This window comes from Conger conger, chromosome 10 (assembly GCF_963514075.1).
Source record: "Conger conger chromosome 10, fConCon1.1, whole genome shotgun sequence".
Taxonomy (NCBI): Eukaryota; Metazoa; Chordata; class Actinopteri; order Anguilliformes; family Congridae; genus Conger; species Conger conger.
This window is the reverse complement of record NC_083769.1, coordinates 18,624,244-18,643,876: the sequence shown is the minus strand read 5'-3', so window position 1 is coordinate 18,643,876 and position 19,633 is coordinate 18,624,244. Positions and strand designations below refer to the sequence as shown.

Below are 19,633 nucleotides of genomic sequence, written 5' to 3'. Positions count from 1 at the left end.
GAAAACGAAAACAAATTTTGATTGGAAGAAAGGATTTTTTTCCCTTATTCACCTGTGGTATCTCCCCTTAAAGAACAAAGAACAAATGACCATGATCTAATTTCATCTCAGTACCTCATTAAGACTTTCCCCCCCATTCTTTTAAGTTTGTCTGTTTTAGCAATTCATTTTTATGAACTCACACTGCTGCAAATTATTTCATTGTTATAATTAGTCTCATTTATATTAGGTAATATCATTTTTTATGTCTATTTCCCGTTTCTTATTTTAAAAAACCTTACCGCCCAGCACTATAAAGAGCTACTGCTCTATGCACTGAAAACAGCCAGTGGCAGTGGGAGCGCTGCTGTAAATCATCATCTGTGCATCATCAATTAGTGCCACTGATGAAGGGCATAACTGCATATGTGATAACTGATTGACAAGTCTCCATCAACCTCTTGTTGACAGATGACTGAATTGCAGATTAGAAAACTGGCCGAGATGAGCTGGTATCCCTTTTCATATGTAGTACAGGTTGCTCACAACATGCTGTGCCAACTGGTGTACAACCAATGCCTACATTTACAGCAACAGAGTGTGATCACAGTTTATTTTGGAACCAAATTTCAGCTATATTTTTGCCATTTTCTATGGTCAATTGTTTCCCAAATAGTCTGTTCCAATCCCCAAAATACTACACACAACAGACCTGGAGTTATTTTCCCCTCAGAAGGGTACCTTGTTGCCCTCAGAAAGATAGTTGAATCACACCTGTAGTTGTACTCTGCAGAAATAAGAATCTTAAGTCTTATTACAAGACTAAAAATGCTGGTTAAAACAGCAATTCTTTGTGCCTTGCTGGTGTATTTCTGCTCTCAATTACCTCTATCCTTATGCAAACAGAGGGCTATGGCCACCAGCACTGCGAGGTGGAAACAGCCCCGGACCCACAAACCCCGGACTCCGGCTCGGCCAATCACGGCCGGCTGGACTGCAAGGCGGTGGTCTCAGCTCTGCTGTGCGGAAAGCCGGTGAAATGGGAGGTTCCGTTCGACATCGAGCCCTATCTGAAGGGGCGGGAGAGAGAGGAGAAGGTTCACGAGGACCTGTGGAATGAGACCTTCCACCACCTAGCCGGGCGCTCCATCATTCATGACTTTGAGCAAATGGCAGAGAAGGAGTGCGAGATCGAACACGGTGAGCGACAGTTTGCGCTGCTCAAACAAACCATCGCCCTTGAAGTAATCTTCGACGCCTGGCGTTTCATTCCTTAGACATTTCTTATGGTTTAATTAGCAGAGGATGTGAGGGAACTTCTGAAACTTGTGCTTATACAGTGCAGTATCTAATTATTTGGACAGTTTTCTTTTGTTTCTCTCAGAGATCCCCAGCCTCAGGCATCTATTGAGAAAAGAAATAGAATTTATAAAGATTATTGTTGTTAATGCAGTCCGCAATGTTGTTTTGGCTTGGTACCCCAGCACATTGGATTTTACATGAAACAGTGAATATGGGGTTAAAGTGCAGACTGTCACCATATCAGCTAATCCATGTTGGAATTACAGCCTATTTTTTAGCCTATGTCTCTGACTGTTTTTTTCTTCTTATTTCTCAGCCATATAATGGCTTCCTTGACTGTCATTGGCAGAACTCTGGTACTTTTGATTGACAAACACCAATAATAGACTCCAAAGGCAATCAAAAGCCTAGAATCAGGACTAGATACAGAGAACTTTCTTATACCTGCAGTAAGGAAGTGATTGAATATACCTGACTAATCAGAAACGCTTGAGAAGCGAACTAAAAATGGGGATTATGTATGAAAAGGGATGCAATTCCTACATTGATCATCTGATTTGATTGTAAAAACCTTCAAGTTAAAGGTGACAGTCTGCACGTTTACCTCATATTCATTGTTCTGTTTCAATTCCTATGTCCTGGAGTACCAAAAGAACAGAAATGATATTGCTGTCCAAATACTTATGGATGCACTGTATACATTTTGTTTCCACAGGTTCGGGTAGAAGGTACCAGATCTATGCCATTCATACCAGCAAAGCCTGCAACATCCTCAGTAAATACACAGCGTTCGTCCCCATTGATCTGGACACAAACGAATACTTGCAGACATTGGTTGAGTACACAAGACCAGGTGAGACCGTTTTTTTTCTTCTTTCTAATGCGCACTGTCAAGCCACCTAGCATTAAAAGCTTCAGGTTTGAGAGACCGTCTTTTGTTATTGCCCGCCAAAGTGACAACTTGTCTTCATTAAATATGGAAAGGATGATTTTATCTGAGGAACTGCATTTGAATAGAGATTCAAAGGAAATGGGTAGCATGCGGGCAATGGACTCAAGTGTGGAGGAGGTTTTAATTAGGAGCCCTACTTTGCACTGTGAATTAGAAACAATGCGGGTGTAGACAGCAGGTGTACAGGTCATGTAACAGTATCCAGGCAACATTTCCTCATTTTCCATAGTATAGTACAGTACAGTATAGCCACTGTTGCATCCCCCCTAAGGCAGGGAAAGAAGTCACACTCTCAGTACAGTACACATACACTTGCCTCAGGGTCTGCTACCCACCTCAGGCAGGGGATCCACACTTGGTCGCACTTTAGATTTTATATTTACATTTTTGTCATTTGGCAGATGCTTTTAATCCAAAGCGACTTACAAGTGCATAGGTTCTTTCACAAGTCAAAGCATCACATCCATAACGAGGAAAATACACATGGAATGCTGTTCTAAACATATAGTCGTCATCATAAGTGCGATTTTTTATTTTTTATTTGGGTTAGACAAGGAGGATAGGGATATCAGAAAGGGGGGGCGGGGGAAATCAGGAGGGAGGACTAAGGTAGAGTTTGAAAAGGTGTGTTTTGAGTCTGCGTCGAAATAGGGGGAGGGATTCTGCTGTCCTGACAGTGGTAGGCAAGTCATTCCACCACTGAGGAACCAGAACGGAAAACAGGCGTGAACGTGCAGCTCGACCGCCAGGTGCACGTAGAGAGGGAACCATAAGGCGACCAGAGCTGGCAGACCGGAGTGGTCTAGCTGGGGAGTAGGGAGTGATCAAGGACTGTATGTAAGGTGGGGCAGTCCCCTTAGCAGCCTGAAATGCCAACACTAGGGCCTTGAATCGGATGCATGCGCCAATAGGAAGCCAGTGGAGGCCAATGAGAAGTGGGGTGACATGAGCTGACCTGGGCTGACTGGTGATCAGGCGGGCTGCAGCATTCTGTTAGCCATTCTGTCTTTTCACTTGTTTGTATGATTGTAATGTAACATAATGGTTCTCCAGAGTGTCATCAGTCAGAGCAGGAGTGGCATAGCAGCATACCAGCCTTGTGAAGCCATCTCTGTGTTTTTCCGATCCTTTTTCCCAGCGGAAGCTGTAAAGCCCAGCAGCCAAGCAGGGTCTCGTTCTGGAAGCCGGAAGAACCACGGCTACTCCATCGGGCTGGGACGCTCCCAGTCCGGCTGCATGTCTGAGGGGGCTGAGGACTGCCTCTTGCCCATGAGTAAGCCAAATATCAGATATTTGTTCATAAAAACCATATTCAAATGGCTTGAAATACTATACATAAATATGAGGGCTTACAAGTTATTAAGCAAGTATTCCACTATGTGGAATAGCTTGCCAGGACATATAGTGGAGGCATAAACACTGGGGGTTTTCAAGACCAGGCTTGATATGGTGCTAGATACTATTTCGCTTTTAGGCAAACTGAGCAGTTGGTACACTTTAGTGGTAAGAAAAGGTGAGCATTGCTGGGCTGAATGGCCTGTTCTGGTCATTATGTTATGTTATGTTGTGTTATGTTAGATACAGGTTTAAGGGGCTTTAGAACACCTTCTGGAACATTCTGTGAAAAGGCACACGTGAACCAGAGTGGTAAAGATATGTTATGGTAGCCAGTGCTACCCTCCACTTTCAGACCTCTAGGTCTACACAATCAGCCAGAGATATACTGTGGAGATCAAAAGTATGAGAACAATACATGGATCTTATTTAATAATAAGTCAAAAAAGTGTGTAGGTATTTTTTTTAACTCAAACTTTGTTAGTAATTGATGTGTCTGCCATCCGCCTTGATTACTGCCTTAACTCATCTTTCTCAATGCTTCCCATAAATCATTGGTTGATCTTACTTAATGTTTAGCCTTTTTCCTCTTCAACCGTTCCTACAAATGTGGGTTTAGGTCTGATAACTGGTGGCAATGCCATCCTAATAAGCTCCCCTTGTTCTCAATGATGCATTATTAAATAAGAAGTGTACCTGGAGTATCAAAATTGCATTCATCCTTGATAAATAATGAAAACAACCAACATGGTAGTGTCTCTCACTTTCGGTCCCCATTGTATCCCCTTGCTGGGTCAGACCATCTATATTACTGGAGAATTTGTGATTTGTGAATTTGTGAAGTGCCTGCTGGGTTGCCTACCTGGCTTTTGACTCATTTCCCCATTGAAATAATCCAAACACTGTCGTTCCTCTTCCGCCTCTAAACAAATTGTGTTGTTCCAGTGGCCATGAGCTGCTTATTCATGAAATATCAAATATTCCTGTGCGCAGATTTGGCTTTTCCAATCAGATTACAGTGGGTCAAGACCCTCTGAGTCTTAGAAATAGACAAAACCAGCATATGCGTAGGTGAGATAGTCCGTTTACAGCAGAGTTTTAGTAGAGTGGGCTGGTTTGTTACAGTGGGTGAGATGGAGTGGAGATAATAATCTGAGGTATTACTCCACTGTTTAATCCCAGGAGCATAAAATATATTTTTCATGCTGCCATAATTACTGGAGGTTATGACAGTTGTGGTTACTGAGATGTGGCTTGGTGCAGCGGATGTGAATTAATATAATGTCATGGGAATCTAATGTCATGGGAATTTTGAACTACAGACTAGCACATTTTAATAAGATGTGAGATAATTGAATATAAACTGGGAAAAAAGTGTAAGGCTGAGAATGAAATGTCTAATAATGAGTAAATCATATGGGGTAATATTTCTTTATGGCTTATCCTCTTCCATATTTACAAAAGCAGTCTTGATAAGAACTTTACCAACAACATAGTTGCACTTGAGGATGATATAAAAACCTGGGGGTTTATAGGATAAACAAAATATGAATTTGCTTTGTTTGAAAAAGACTTGGGAATAGCCATTGCTCAAAGCCTTTTTGGATCAATGCCGTGTGCTGTTGCATTACAGTGCCAACAAGGTACTGGGATATATGACCAGACGTATCCAGTATAGATCAAAGGAGGCTATATTGAGTTCTACAATGCCTTTGAAGTTCCACATTTTGAGCATTGTCTGCAGTTCTGGGCAAACATTATATGGAAGCTATAAAAGGGCTTGAATTGTGTATAGTTATTAATCAGGTGCTTTAAGAGAGATGTTGGCAATGTAAGTTTACTACTCCTGTTGACTGTGGTTAATCCTGTTAAGTATAATGATCATGTTTGCCTTTTTTACTGTTAGAGATTAACCACATATCACTGAACCTTAACTAATATATGTGACTCAAATGACTTGTCTGATTCTAATAGACATTAAGTGTTTGGACACCAAGATTGTCATATTCACATGAGGAACTATAGCCTCTTACCTTTCATTGTGTCGCTCTAGGCAAGTTGTGGTCTGGATGTTCCTTTGGCCATGCTTAGCCTATAAGGAATACAAGTGTGCATTTTGTGACAGCATTGTCTATGCAATGCCTCGATTCAAAGTTCTATGTGTGAATGTGCTTATCATTGACTTAAGTCCACAGTGTGTAACTGCAGTAGTTAAGATTGTCATGAGGGATACCAAGTCAGTATGAATACATTCATTGGCTGAAATTATGAAAGATATTATACAGTGAACAAGACAGAATAGTTCTACACTGGATGGCAAAGATTATACAATTCTAACATAGCATAACATACCATATAGTTTACCTAAACGCTAGAAAGTATCTAGCACTGTATCAAGGCTGGTCTTGAAAACGAATTGAAAAACCTGAACAGTAATAGGACCAGACCTTATGTCACAAATGGAAAGGCACAATTACAACAGGACAGCAATAAAACAACAAAAATAAACAGACACCTATCACGGAACACAGACCGGGCTTTTCCAATGCTTTCGAATGGTGCTCAGAGACCTTAGTGAGGCTGCCATCGTACTGCATCAACTACACCAGCTTGTTCTAACTGTTCGCTAAACCCCAAACATGACTATGCAGTGAATGGTAATAGCAGTGTGTTAATTATAATAGGAGGTTTGCAGGAGTGCTGCCTCCTGGGTGGCAGCTTCAGGGAAATTAAGGTGCTAGCGCTGTTTGTTTATTTACTCTGCTGGCTCCATGCTGCCACCGTGATCACCACTTGTGTTTTCCTGGGGTTGGACAGGAGATGTGCTTCTGTAATCTGTAAATCTCCATACACAGTAAATGTGTCCTATTGCAGTGGTTTTTCAACTAGCATTTCACAGCACGGAAATAAGCCTGCAACAAGACTACAAATCAAAGCAAAGAAAAAAAACACCTATCACCCCATATTTCAGTCTTTCCTGGTTGTCCGTAACTCTTAGAATTGATTTTGCAACCCTTAAACCTATTTTTAAGGCATTCCATATACTTTTTAAAATACTGTTTGCATTTTAAAGTCAAGGATTATTGACATTTTCTGTATATATACTGAATTAAATCATCCTGGAGGCTGGCTAAAGATTAAAGTAAATGTCCCCCAAAATATTGGCCATTGTCTTCACAGAAACTTCACAATGAGAATGAATAGGCTTAAACCTTTAGTGTACACTTTAATGAGAACCCATAGTTTATCCTCTCATTCCATGGGTTCATAATATATTTTTTATTTCTGACTCCAGCAATCTGAGACTGCACTCTCAAATGAAAGCATATAAGTTGCTGCAAAATAGAATTATTAAACCTATGAGTGGAGATTCTGATTTTGGCACCAATTATTGTTGAGAGCTTAAGTGTTCTCCAGCTGCATTAATTACATAGCCTGATGCACGAGTCAGAAAATGCTAGAATATTCTTTGCTATTATTCTTTTAGTGTTATGCTGTTTCTCTCTGGTAGGGGGTGGGAGGGGGTGTGTGGGTGCATTGAACTTTGATTTTAGTGTGCTGTAAAGTTAGACCGAAGGGAACTACTTTCCTGTTGTTTTCAGGTGTGGACGATGGTGCTTCGCCCTGTAGCAGCCCCTCGTCTTCAGGCTGGGAAAGATGCAACTTCACCGAAGGTTTGCAGTTATGTCTCACTTATTTCACCAACATTAATCATGATAACTGTACTATTTAGCAATGTGGAAAATCTTGAAGAGTGGGTTTTTTGGAGTGTTTCTTTTTCTGTGATTTTTAAGGTAAAATAGGTAAGATTTTTGTGTTAAAATATTGTTACAAGCCCATTGTAAATCCCTTCCTATCATTGAAAAAGGCTCACTGACATGTTGTCTCACCCTCTACGTGTGTCCTTAAATTCGGGCTTCAAAATATGCAGTTGATGGGCCGGCACTCTGTCAAAACAACTATAGCTGTTCAATAATTCAAGCTCATTGGTTGAAAATTGGTTCTAATTGTCACAGCCAATGGTGTTTCATCTTCAGCGCGTTCAAAGAGAAGTGGTCACAGCAAGGAGGTCCTGGGTTCGAATCCCCATCGGCCAGGGCCTCTCTGTGCGGAGTTTGCATGTTCTCCCCGTGTCTGGGTGGGTTTCCTCCGGGTACTCCGGTTTCCTCCCACAGTCCAAAGACAAGCAGGTTAGGCTGATTGGAGAGTCTAAATTGCCCGTAGGTATGAGTGTGTGAGTGAATGGTATGTGTGCCCTGCGATGGACTGGCGACCTGTCAAGGGTGTATTCCTGCCTTTCGCCCAATGTATGCTGGGATATGCTCCAGCCCCCCTGCGACACTGTTCAGGATAAGTGGGTTCAGATAATGGATGGATGGATGGATGGACTGTAGTTAGGGGGCTGTTTTCGGACACGGCCCTGGACAATGAGGACTGAGCCTGATGCCCCTCTTTCAGCCAATCAGCGGAGCCCGTCAGTGACCTCTGAACACTCCCAGAAATCCCTGGAAAGCCTCTTCTCTGCCAGGTGAGTGCTGGGGAGCTGGAACAGTGACATCACAACCCCCCCCCCCACCCCCACCTCTTTAAAACAGCTCCTGTGTTCTTTTTTTCCTCTCTATTCTAGTTTGTAACAGAAGTATCTGGTACTATAGATCAGTTTAGGAATATTCATGAAGGAATGGACAGAAAGTCCATTGGTATAACAAAAAGGAGAGGTGGTCCTTTGAGCATAAAAAAATGACTTACTTTTAAGTAACAGATTACTGGATGATGCACATCCAAAAAGAAAGTGTAGGCATACCAAGGCAAAAAATGCCCTTCTCTTCTTTTTAATTTTCTTTTTGTTCTTCAGTTTATTTTAACAGAGCAGTACAATAATATCCATGGTCTCCTTTCATGAACAGCCATTCATGTTTCAGCTGTAGGCATAGGGATATATAACTTTCAGTGTTTAAAACGCTTAAGGATCTGCTGGCTCTATAGAATGTGTAGCACCCGGAACCTTCTAACCCACCATGTCATGTGGCGTAGTCGGTCTTACATTGCTCACAAGAGATAACCTTTTTTCTAAATGGTTCCTACATGACAAACTATGCATATAGTCAAATTATGGAAAAAGAAATTGTCCAGAAATTGTTTTTCAGGAGGATTATGTTCTCATTTATCTGTGCCCTCGAAGGGCTGGAGTGGTTCAGTTATGCGCTTCCACATTTCATTTCATGATCCAGACAGTCAGCCAGGGTAGACAGTCAGCCAGGGTTTATGAAATGCTGGGGGACTCGTTTACTTCCCCCACCTTTTCCTTCCCAGAAGCCCCTCCAATACCATTTTAATCAAGTAAATGCTGTGTGTGTGAATTTGTGTATGTGTGTATGTGTAAGTTTACATTGTTGTGTGCCTGTGTTTGTGTGTGTAAGCCAGACCTGGGTTAATTACGTAATTGTTTTCTACACTTTACTGAGCTTGTCTGTTGCACTGGAACCCATTAATTACTCAAAAAGTGTGAATGCTTAATGGCACCAGGCAAAATCAATCGAGCACAGAAAAGTATTTGAATCCAAAACAATTCCATAATTTTGACCCAGGTCTGCTGTGAGCACAAGTCTCAAATGTGCTGAATCACTTTCTGCAATAATTTACACTTGCTGTATTGTGCTAAACTGTGGCTGCAACTCTAATATCATAAGTGTGTGTATATGTATGTGTCCTCCATTTAACACTTCCACAACCAAGATTGAAGCAACCTGCGCTGTAGCCAATGTGAAAACATTAATATGAAACATTAGCACATTTTCTAACAGGTTAAATTAGGTAGGATTTTGTTTTTATCGTTGCTGAAAACACTCGGCAGTGTTCGTAGCAGTTTTGGGCTTGGGAAAGGGATACGTGCTTTTTTAGCTTTGGGCTGCCAGGGTGTCTAATGCCCCCATTACACCTGCTTTGTTTATTTATATTTCCTCCTGGAGTCATTCAGACTAAACAATCAGGACACACAGGCAACCCCTGTGTCTCCTGAGAGTGTTTCCCGTAGGACTGTTTGTGATGCTCTTCCAGGCAGATCCCAGAGTAGGTTGCACTATAATTGCATTCATAATTCTGTGAATGACACATCGAGCTGGCCATTACTCTACAAGGATTTTATATTTTCAGGCTTGTGAAATCCCATAAAATCATTTTAACCTCATTATTGTAGTACTGAATTAAGGGTCTGAATGCTTATATAAATGAGATTTTGGTTTATTAAAAAATATATATAATAATAATAATAATAATAATAATAATAATAATAATAATAATGTTTTCATTTTGTTATTGTGGGTTATTGAGTGTAGACTGATGGGCAAAAACACTTGTCTGCTCTCAGTTTACAGTACCTTTCATAGATACTTTATGTCCGCTCTTCTGTGCCATTAAATTGTGGTACAGTCACTTAGCAGACGTTCTTATCCAGAGTAGACAGCGAAGTGGAAGATATCAGTGTTACTCCGTTTGTGATTCAAGCCGATCTCACTTAGCTTTAAGAGCTCTTTTAAAATCTGGATTTGTCTGATGTGAAAAACACTTTTTGTGAGCTTTCACCCTGTGGGTTGCCATCCAGACGAACACTACAGCTGCAATTCTGCCACCCCGCAAGCTCTCAAAATGGACTGCTGTTCTTTCTCCATTGTGGGCTCAGCTCCCCTCTGTGGAACGAATGGGACGACATTTTCTCCTACCGATAAATTTGATCCTGGTGGCAGATTTTTACTTTTTGTGTTACTTGATTGTGTATTTTTTTTGGCTGTCTTTTCTCTGAGGAGAGTGTGAGTTGTCAGTGATGTACAGTGTATGGTGTGCGGTGTGTGTGTGTGTGTGTGTGTGTGTGCGTGTGTGCGTGTGTGCCTGTGTGTGTGTGTGTGAGCGTGTGTGTGAGTGTGTGTGTGTGTGTGTGTGTGTGTGTGCGCAGTGTGTGTGTGCGTGTGTGTGAGTGTGTGTGTGTGAGTGTGTGCGCAGTGTGTGTGTCGTGTGTGTGTGTACGCAGTGTGATGAATGATTGTATGTGTGTGTGTGTGTTTGTGCGCGCAGTGTGTGTGTGCGCGTGTGTGTGTGTGTGCGCAGTGTGTGTGCGTGTGTGTGTCGTGTGTGCGCAGTGTGTGTGCAGTGTCCTTTCTCTGAGGAGAGTGTGAGTTGTCAGTGATGTACAGTGCATGGTGTGCGGTGTGTGTGTGTGTGTGTGTGTGTGTGCGCAGTGTGTGTGTGCGTGTGTGTGTTGTGTGTGCGCAGTATGTGTGCAGTGTGTGTGTGTGTGTGTGTGTTGTGTGTGTGTGTGCGCAGTGTGTGTGCGTGTGTGAGTGCGTGTGTGTCGTGTGTGTGTGTGTGTGTGCGCAGTCTGTGTGTGCGTGTGTGTGTGTGCGCAGTGTGTGTGCGTGTGTGTGTGTGTGTCTGCGCAGTGTGTGTGTGCGCGTGTGTGTGTGTGTGTGTGTGCAGTGTGTGTGTGTGTGTGTGCGTGTGTGTGTGCAGTGTGTGTGCAGTGTGTGTGTGCGTGTGCGTGTGTGTGTGTGCAGTGTGTGTGTGTGTGTGTGTGTCGTGTGTGTGTGTGTGTGTGTGCGTGTGTGTGTGTGCAGTGTGTGTGTGTCGTGTGTGTGTGTGTGCAGATATGATGTTTGTGGGCCCTTTGTCTCTCTGTCCCCCTCAGGCTCAGTCTCACCAGGGCCAGGCTGCTGACCAGAGCAGCACGCGGGTTCATGTGTCGACCGGCCCAAAAATCCAGCGAATCGTCGGGTGAGAGCGAGAACGAGAACAAGGACTACATCCCCCTGGTGGGTAGCCTCCCGTCCAGTCTACAGTGTGCCAATACAAGTAAAGGCATAGTTCTTGGACTGATGTTCAGTTGCAGAGACTAATGGTGACTCCAGAGGCATGATAGAATTGTACTCTTATAATGTCTTCTAAAGACAATCTAAAATTGTGTTGAAATCGTCAGTCAATGTTTTCAGGAGAAATTTTGTTAAGAGTGAATTACTGAAGTATAGAACATCTGCTGATAGCCTCCTTCTGTTTGTATGTATGGAGTTGTCTATGCTGTCTTGCTATTGTTAATCGCAGTAGTGATGGGCATCTGTGCCAAAGCTTAAAGCTATAAACAAGCAAATCAATAGCAAAGAAAATAAAGTTTTGTTTGAATAAAAGTCATTATGAAATTATGAAATTTGCTATGTGTAGAAGTTTATGGATGACACGATTTTCCATTTAGCCTTCAGCAAAACAAAGTAATGACTAGGCATCAGATTAATGGATTGCATGAACAGTTAGTGTACCCAGCATGAAGCACTTCATTAACTACTTGGCTCCAGCACTTTACCCTGTTCCACAGCCTCTTCCTGGTGCTTCGGTTGCACCTCCTCAGTGCCTCAAACCCTCACCTTGGGGCATTACAAAGCCCCTCGGTCCTCATTGGGGAATTTGTGCTTAAGGGGTGTGGTCAAGGGCAAAGTTATGACAGCGGGCTTCTGTTTTCAAAATACAGGTTAGCATTCATCCTGCAATGGTTGGTCTCATTTGTCATCTTCCTGCTGCAGGTGTCCTTGCAGTTAGCCTGCGGGGCGTTTGCCCTGAATAGCGCCCTCTGTGAAGCCATCAACATACCCATGGACAAGCTCAAGTGGACGTCTCCCTTCGCCAGCCACCGGGGGAGCCTCGCTCACGTGTCTCACTCCAGCAGCCGTAAAAGCGAGAGCCAGGACGACGGCGGGGCGCACTCAGGTTCCCCCCCGAAGGACAGCACGTCCGCCCCTGCCCTCCAATCAGAGGAGCCCCTCCTCAGCCCCTCCCCCCTGGCCCGGAGCCCCCGGACCGAAGGCGAGCCCCACTCTCCCGCACACTCGCAGGCAGACAGCGGGCGGGGCTCGGAGTCGTCGGAGGGCGTGGAAACCCCCCTGCAGTCCTCGCCCTGCCCCCAGCAGACGTTGGCGGAGCCGGAAGGCATGGTGTGGGCCACAGCGGTGGCTCTGGCCTGGCTGGAGAACAGCTCGGCCAGCTACTTCATCGAGTGGGAGCTGGTGGCGGCTAAGGCTAGCATGTGGCTCAGCGCGCAGACCGTCCCGGAGGGTCGCGACCTGGCCGCCATCAAATCCGCTGCCAACCAGCTCTTCATCATCCTCCGGCACTGGGAGGAGAACCTGCAGCTCAATATGCTGTGCTACAACCCCAACTCCGTCTGAGCGCATGCAGTCCGCACTGCGTACGCCACGAGTCAAGCTGCCACTAAAACGGCCCAAGTAACCTGCCATTTGTTTCCCACAAGTAGTAAATGTTCTTGAAGTTGAGGAGAATAAAAATTAAAACATTGACAAGTTCCTTGAATGATTCGGTGATAAGCACCCTTTTGTGAGGGAATGTGAAAAGTACAAAATTGAATTACAATGGTCGCTTGGAAGCAAAGCAGCTGCTTGGGAATTTATGCATTGATCTTCTCTGTTGATTGACCAATTCCTTAACCCTTGTGTACTCTTAACATTCTGTATACAGCCCTTGTCCTAATGGTAAAAAATTAAACCCCAAATCTATTTTGCATGAAGAAACAACCTGTCACTCATCGCAAACTTTGTCATCAAATTTCAAGTTGAAAAAAGATCATTAGGGGGTTTTCTCTGCTGTTAAACATAGTTTAAGACAACACAAGGGTTAATTAAATGGATTAATAATTGACCACATGGCCTTTCAATGTTTTAATGATTATTTTCTGTTCATTATGGAAATGTGTTTGCATATCATTGAAAATATCATTGAATGGCATCAGAAGAGTGATGTGGCTTGACTTTTGTGTTTTTAAATGTTTGTGGGAAGAGGTTTGTGTGACGATGAGCACTGTTCTGCCATCACAGTACTTTGTCTGCATGTGTGTAAGGTGATGTGCTCATGAATATTTGGGTGCAACGTGCTTGCCAAACACAGTCTTCATGGTTGCGTCTGACAACGCTGAGAATGGAATGTGGTTGTGGCAGCGGCAACAAACAGCCATCTAATGGGAAAGAATGGGAATCTTTGGCCTCACTAGATGTCTATAATAGGAGGGGAAGAGTAATCTTTAGCCTTTGAGAAGAGGAAGGGGATACGGAAGGCAATGGGAATATTTGACCTTAGGGACCATCCATGATATCGGCAGATGTGATCAACACTGAGATCCATAGTTGCACTCTCTTTTCCTATTCTCCAAATCCAAATCTATTTTGTATAAACTGGACATTACAAAACTTTTCCAAGCTCCACAACCCACTTAAAAAGCAAGTACAATCTTTGCAACCCATCCCTTAGGAAAACTGTAGCAATTGTTCAGTCTAAATTGTGTGAACGATTGTGGAACGGACCACACTTTTTTCACATGAATCTTGCAACCTGCCCGGTTTAGCCACGATAAGATCACACAGCTGCATTGCTCCAGGCTTAGACTAACCAACTGTAAGTCAGCTACTGTGGATAACTGTGTCAACTAAGTAACAAGTTATTTTATTTTATTTATCTGACATTGCAAGGCCTTGTTTTCATTTGTTTGCTGTCATGGTAGCAAAAGGCTTAAGGAGCTTGTGTATGTTGCATAGGCCGGGCAGCCATTTCAATATTTGAAATTAACTAGCATTACTTATTTCTAATCATATGTTTCATTGAATCATAAAGGATCACATGGAGGTGACCTAAAATAACGAACCTAAAATACAGAGTATGTCCTTACGAACAGCAGTCAATGTTTAGTGTCTCAACACTTTTGATGTTTACAGTGGTACTTTTCAGTGGCTATCCAGACCCCTCAATTGTACCTGTGCTACGCAAAAACTAACAGTGCATTTTTTTTTTTACAGTATTTCATTCAAATCTAATATCTGCCAGTATTAAAAGTATGAAAACATGCAAACACATGATGTCAGATAGGTTCATGGTTGCACCTATTCAACATGCATTGTCTGAGAACCATAAGAAATTTGTAGTTTTAATCGTTTTGTTTGCTTTTTCACCAGCTGATCAGGTGTTTTGTAATTTTCGTGATCTGTGATTGAACTTGTCATCTTTCCTGCATTGTGGTCTTTACCTTAAGTGCCTATTTACCTTGCTTAAGTGTCAATTTAAGACTTGATGTCTGAAATGTCTTGCCATTTGTCCAGAAAGACTGTTATATCAGAGTTGTATTCAACTACACCAGTAATGTTCACTCCTGGTCCTGGAGAGCTGCAGGGTTTTTCTTTTCTCCTTAAGATCAGCAACCAATTCAGACCCGAAAAACCACGTGAGGTGAGTACCTGTAATTATCTGCTTTAATTGATCAATTAAGTGCCAAATAACAACAAAAACCATCAGACCCTGCAGGTCTCCAGGACCACGAAAGAAAAACATTGAACTACATTAACTGTTGGCTAACTGTTGTCAGCAAACTGTCATCTTTAGTTTTCTAACAAATTAGTGTCAGGTTTAGCATACTAGTAAGCCTGATGGCTAACGGAGAAGAGAAAGTCACATTTCTACTGTAGCTAGTTATCTTGCTAGGCTGCTTGGAAAACCAACATCTTGTTAGCAAGCTCACATTTGTCAGTGATGTGCATAATGCTTTGTGATGTGAGTCCAAGTCAGAACAGTCTGGGTCTGGGTAGTCTAGTCTGAATGTGTAACAAAATTAACTGCATTATGTTTAATCAAAACACTGACCTTGTGCTCTACTCCTGTCTTCTTTGGTTAACCATGTTGCCTTTTTTGTTTGCCACCCACTATGATATTAAGCAGATAGCTTTTCCTAGCAAACATTCATGACCAACAGAAAGCCAACAGAAAACATCTTTCCATAGTTGAATATATCTCTGTTTAGTTGTTTTTTAAAAGATCTCAGTAGCAAACCACTTGTGTATTTATTTGCCTGGATCCAGTTCTTTGTTTGTGTGGTATTCACGTACAACTGTTGAATCACACCAACATAACATTTTCCCTGAATAGTCGTTAAAGCAGGTAAAATCAGAAGTGTTCAGATTAACTGCCTTCAAAAATATATGAAATATGTACTTGCCAAAAGAAGTCTAATGCCTAATGATAACCTTTTTATGAATTAATTCAATTGTTCATCTTGCCAGCAAGCCTTTGATTCTTTTTTTTCTTTTTTTTTACATATCTTTAAAATTAATTCAGCAGATGTCCCATTGGCCAGGGAGATGTAACAACTTTCACATCAACACACGCTTCAGTGAAGATTATTGGCAGAACAACTGACAATGTTCATTATGCTCTGTCCAAATATTATTGAGACTGCTGTGCTGAAATCTGTCTGTCAGCATGAGTTATGGAAATAGCAAAAAATATTTAAAAAACATACCCATTATGATTGTGGTTTCTGGCTTTACCTGTAAACTCAGGACGTGATTCTGAGCTGAAGTTGTGTTTCTGAAGTGGCTTGTGTATTTTGAAAAGGTGTGTACTGTTCAATGCTGTATAGTGCCACTAGTGCTGTGTTTTTCTACAGGGTGCAGTAATATGATGGAGTGTGTCGCTGCATGTAATAAAATATCCGAGCAAATGTCTCCTCAGAAATTCTTCCTGAATGTATTTAAATGTTGTTTATGCAAATGGTGTGGCAATACACAATTCTGGGATATCAAGGGGACAGGGCTGAAATAGAAAATATCCATCATACAGTAACACAATAATGATTTGATGATTTTCAATCCGGCATGCGGAATCAAAGAAGTTCAAAAGACAAAGTAAGCTTATTTCGACTGTGTTGTTTGCTTCCAGAATTTTTTATAAGTTAATTGTTGACAGTAGTCTAGTTGATAATACTGCAATATTTCTGTCTGTATTTAGGTTATGACCAGAACATGATGAAATGAACAATGTGATACACCTATAAATAGTTTCAAATTGTCAGACAGCAATTTAAGCATACAATTGGCTGTGCAGAAATATGTCATAGCCTATGAGTGAATAGTTCATGGACATTGTAGGAATCTAGAAATTAGACCAATATGTTACGCTAAAGTAATACTTATTATAGCCAGCAGATGCTGCACCACACTTTGAAAACCAAGAAAAAGAAGAGACGGAATGTGTCCTTATCTGTGACCAGACTGGTCGATATCATCCTGCATCGATAGACCACACTGTGATCGGGTTTATTGTCTCCAAATAAACGGCTGTGCCAAAAATGTGGAAAAATAGCATCTAACAATTCCTCTGAACATAGCTCAGAAGCCTGTACTGCAGTGTCAGGTATCAGAGACCCAACATGTTCCTCCTCTTTAACAGGGAGAGAAGACTCATTGGGCTATGGCCTTAGATTTGTTATCAGACAGCTGATTAAGGATAACAAGAAAGAATCACATTGGCAAGACCTAGGGTGTGACAAGAGTACAATCTTTCTGATTAATTAAAAGAATGTAAAAGGAAAATTACAGAGGAATCCGATCTCTAACAGTGAGAGGGAGGTACCGCAGGAAGCCAACCTTGAACCTCAACTGGGGGTTAAGAGTAATGTAATCTAATAGGCCTGGCAAATGGGCACTTTACATTTCTCCTCTCAGCTCTGTAAAAAGAACCAGCTCCCAAAAACTCTAATTCTCAATGACCCCCAAACAAATAGCTCATTCTGTCCCAGTGGACTAAACAAACGGCTTCCCATCTGTGGCATAATCACTTCAGGACATCAAACTCAAATTAGATTAAAAAAAGGGCAGATTTACTCTGTTCGAAAATGAAATAAATGGGTGGAAACAGTGGTCTTGAGAGATCCAGGCAGTCTGATTGATTTTGGAGGTCACAGTATAGATCAGAGACTTGTTCAACAATCAGCTTGATCTTCATTGTGGGCCCTGGCTGACATTACTGGGTTCCATGGCAGCAATGCAATACATACAGTCATGTAGACACAGGTCAGGAGCTTCAGTTAATGTTCAACCATCAACCATCAGAAAGGGGAAGAAATATGATCTAAGTGACTTTGACCATGTTATGATTGTTGGTGGTTTGAGTATCTCCAAAACTGCTGATCTCCTGGGATTTTCACGGACACTAGTCTCTAGAGTTTGCAAAAAAACAAACAAAAAACTCCAGTGAGCAGCAGTTTTGCAGACAGAAACTCCTCGTTAAGAGACGAATGGAAGAGAATGGCCAGACTGGTCAAAGCTGACAGGAAGGTGACAGTAAAGCAAATAACCACACGTTATAACGGTGGTATGCAGAAAAGCATCTCTGAACAGACAATGCATCATAACTCTAAATGGATAGGATACAGCAGTAGAAGTCTAAAAATTAAGTAATAAATACCTAATAAAGTGATCACTGAGTGTATATAACAATGTCATGCACTTAGTAGTTAAACACAACCCATAGATTTTTTTAGGCATTAATCTTAATAGATAATTTCTGTTATTAACGCACATAATGAAGTGCATACAAATCCAGTAAGGAACATACAGTCCCCTGCCATGTGTAATGGTTTGCTTCACGGAACCATCAATTATCATAAAGATTGTGAATATCTTGAAAAACACCTGAGGGAAGCTTTAGTTACCCTTGCAGAATTCTCACCCAATAATATTTCCTTCAAACAACTTGCTACCTGGAGAGACTGAATCTATAATTTGTTGCTAGGCTACTGGATGTTCTAGACTTCTAGACAGAACATTACATTCAGACATGTCAAAATGGCCCCATTACCCTACAAATAAAGTCATAAAATGAGCTATTATGACACATTATCACATTCTGCAAATCCATGACCATCAAAAAAATAAATAAATAATTTTACTTTCCTATTAGCATTCAAATATTTTTAATACACTTTATATGCCTAAAGTAACAAGTACTTTGGTTCACAATCCCAGTTATCCAATTGAATCATTTAACAACAAACAAAAAATGAAGATAAAAATAAAACACAAGCTGTAAAATATTGCCTACCACAAGGATCTGCATTTACTGTATGCAGTCTAACCACCATCTGCTGGATCATATTTTTCCAGTGGTCCTAGTGAAGGCTCAGCATGTGCAGAATTATCCATACGACAATTTCAGACATTATAACAAAACATATTTTCAAATTACTGACAGTGCTCATTGTAGACCTACTGTACATATGTTGCACATATAAAGTGCCGATTAGCATTTTAAAGCAAACACAATATATCCACAATTTAGTATTATGACACAATGAAAAATATGCTAATGCTTAATACATCACAGAATAATGTTTCCTTCACACAGCCAAAGTCAGAGCACTGTTTTATAATTAGATCTGAGACTGTTAGGAGCAGCCAAATAGCTAATTGGAGAGGTTGCTATGGCAACTGCCTGAGGAAAGGTATAGTTAATGGTCCCAAGTTGGATGGCTGGAAGACAGTGCTTCAGCTAAAGAGAAATGTCCATATGATATAAATGTAATCGGCTGTACATTACACAAATCCTTAAATAAAGGTTACATATTACACTCATTGGACATGTGTGACAGATAGATAGATAGATAGATAGATAGATAGATTGGTAGATAAACCTATAACAGGAACATGTTACATCCTTTACTATTGTTTCATGTTACATTCATTACAGATGTTTAAGGCTACACAATACACCCATTGAATGTGCATATGTGTCAGGTTACATATTCTGTTATAATCGGTTCAGGTTACATCTCGTATTGTTGTTATTGAGTTGACATTATGTTATTTAACAAGAATACAATGTCAAATCTCATAAAAATGAACTGAATATAGAATAAAAACAGGAAGCCTGATGATTAATCTCAGACAATCCCCGGAATAGAAATGCCTAATAACCTAACCAAATATGAATTCCTATGAGATGAAAGCATTTTTTTGGTTTTCATTTTGTGAAGATACGTTTAATTTTATGCCCTGCCACCATGATTTTATTACAGTAGAGAGGATCTCTTGAAGAATTAAATATTTCTCATATAGTTAATTCGGCAGTAGCCGCTGTAATATGCCTATTCAACAAATTAAACAATGTCTTTAATACGCTGAGATGACTATTGATGGCTAAATGTGAATGTTAAAATGCCTGCAGATTACCAAGGTAAATCACAAGGTCACCCTA

General features: G+C 41.3%; 1 protein-coding gene across 1 annotated transcript in view; it reads left to right on the top strand.

The window, feature by feature from the left end:
• vwa5b1 (von Willebrand factor A domain containing 5B1) overlaps window positions 1-12,771 on the top strand; it is a 41,382-nt gene extending 28,611 nt beyond the window's left edge. Inside the window, exons 15-21 of the mRNA XM_061258600.1 lie at window positions 886-1,179; window positions 1,997-2,142; window positions 3,386-3,506; window positions 7,171-7,242; window positions 8,027-8,096; window positions 11,247-11,370; window positions 12,130-12,771. Of these exons, the coding sequence (XP_061114584.1) occupies window positions 886-1,179; window positions 1,997-2,142; window positions 3,386-3,506; window positions 7,171-7,242; window positions 8,027-8,096; window positions 11,247-11,370; window positions 12,130-12,771 (1,469 nt within the window). The remainder of the gene's footprint in view (window positions 1-885; window positions 1,180-1,996; window positions 2,143-3,385; window positions 3,507-7,170; window positions 7,243-8,026; window positions 8,097-11,246; window positions 11,371-12,129) is intronic.
• Window positions 12,772-19,633: the final 6,862 nt, after the last annotated feature.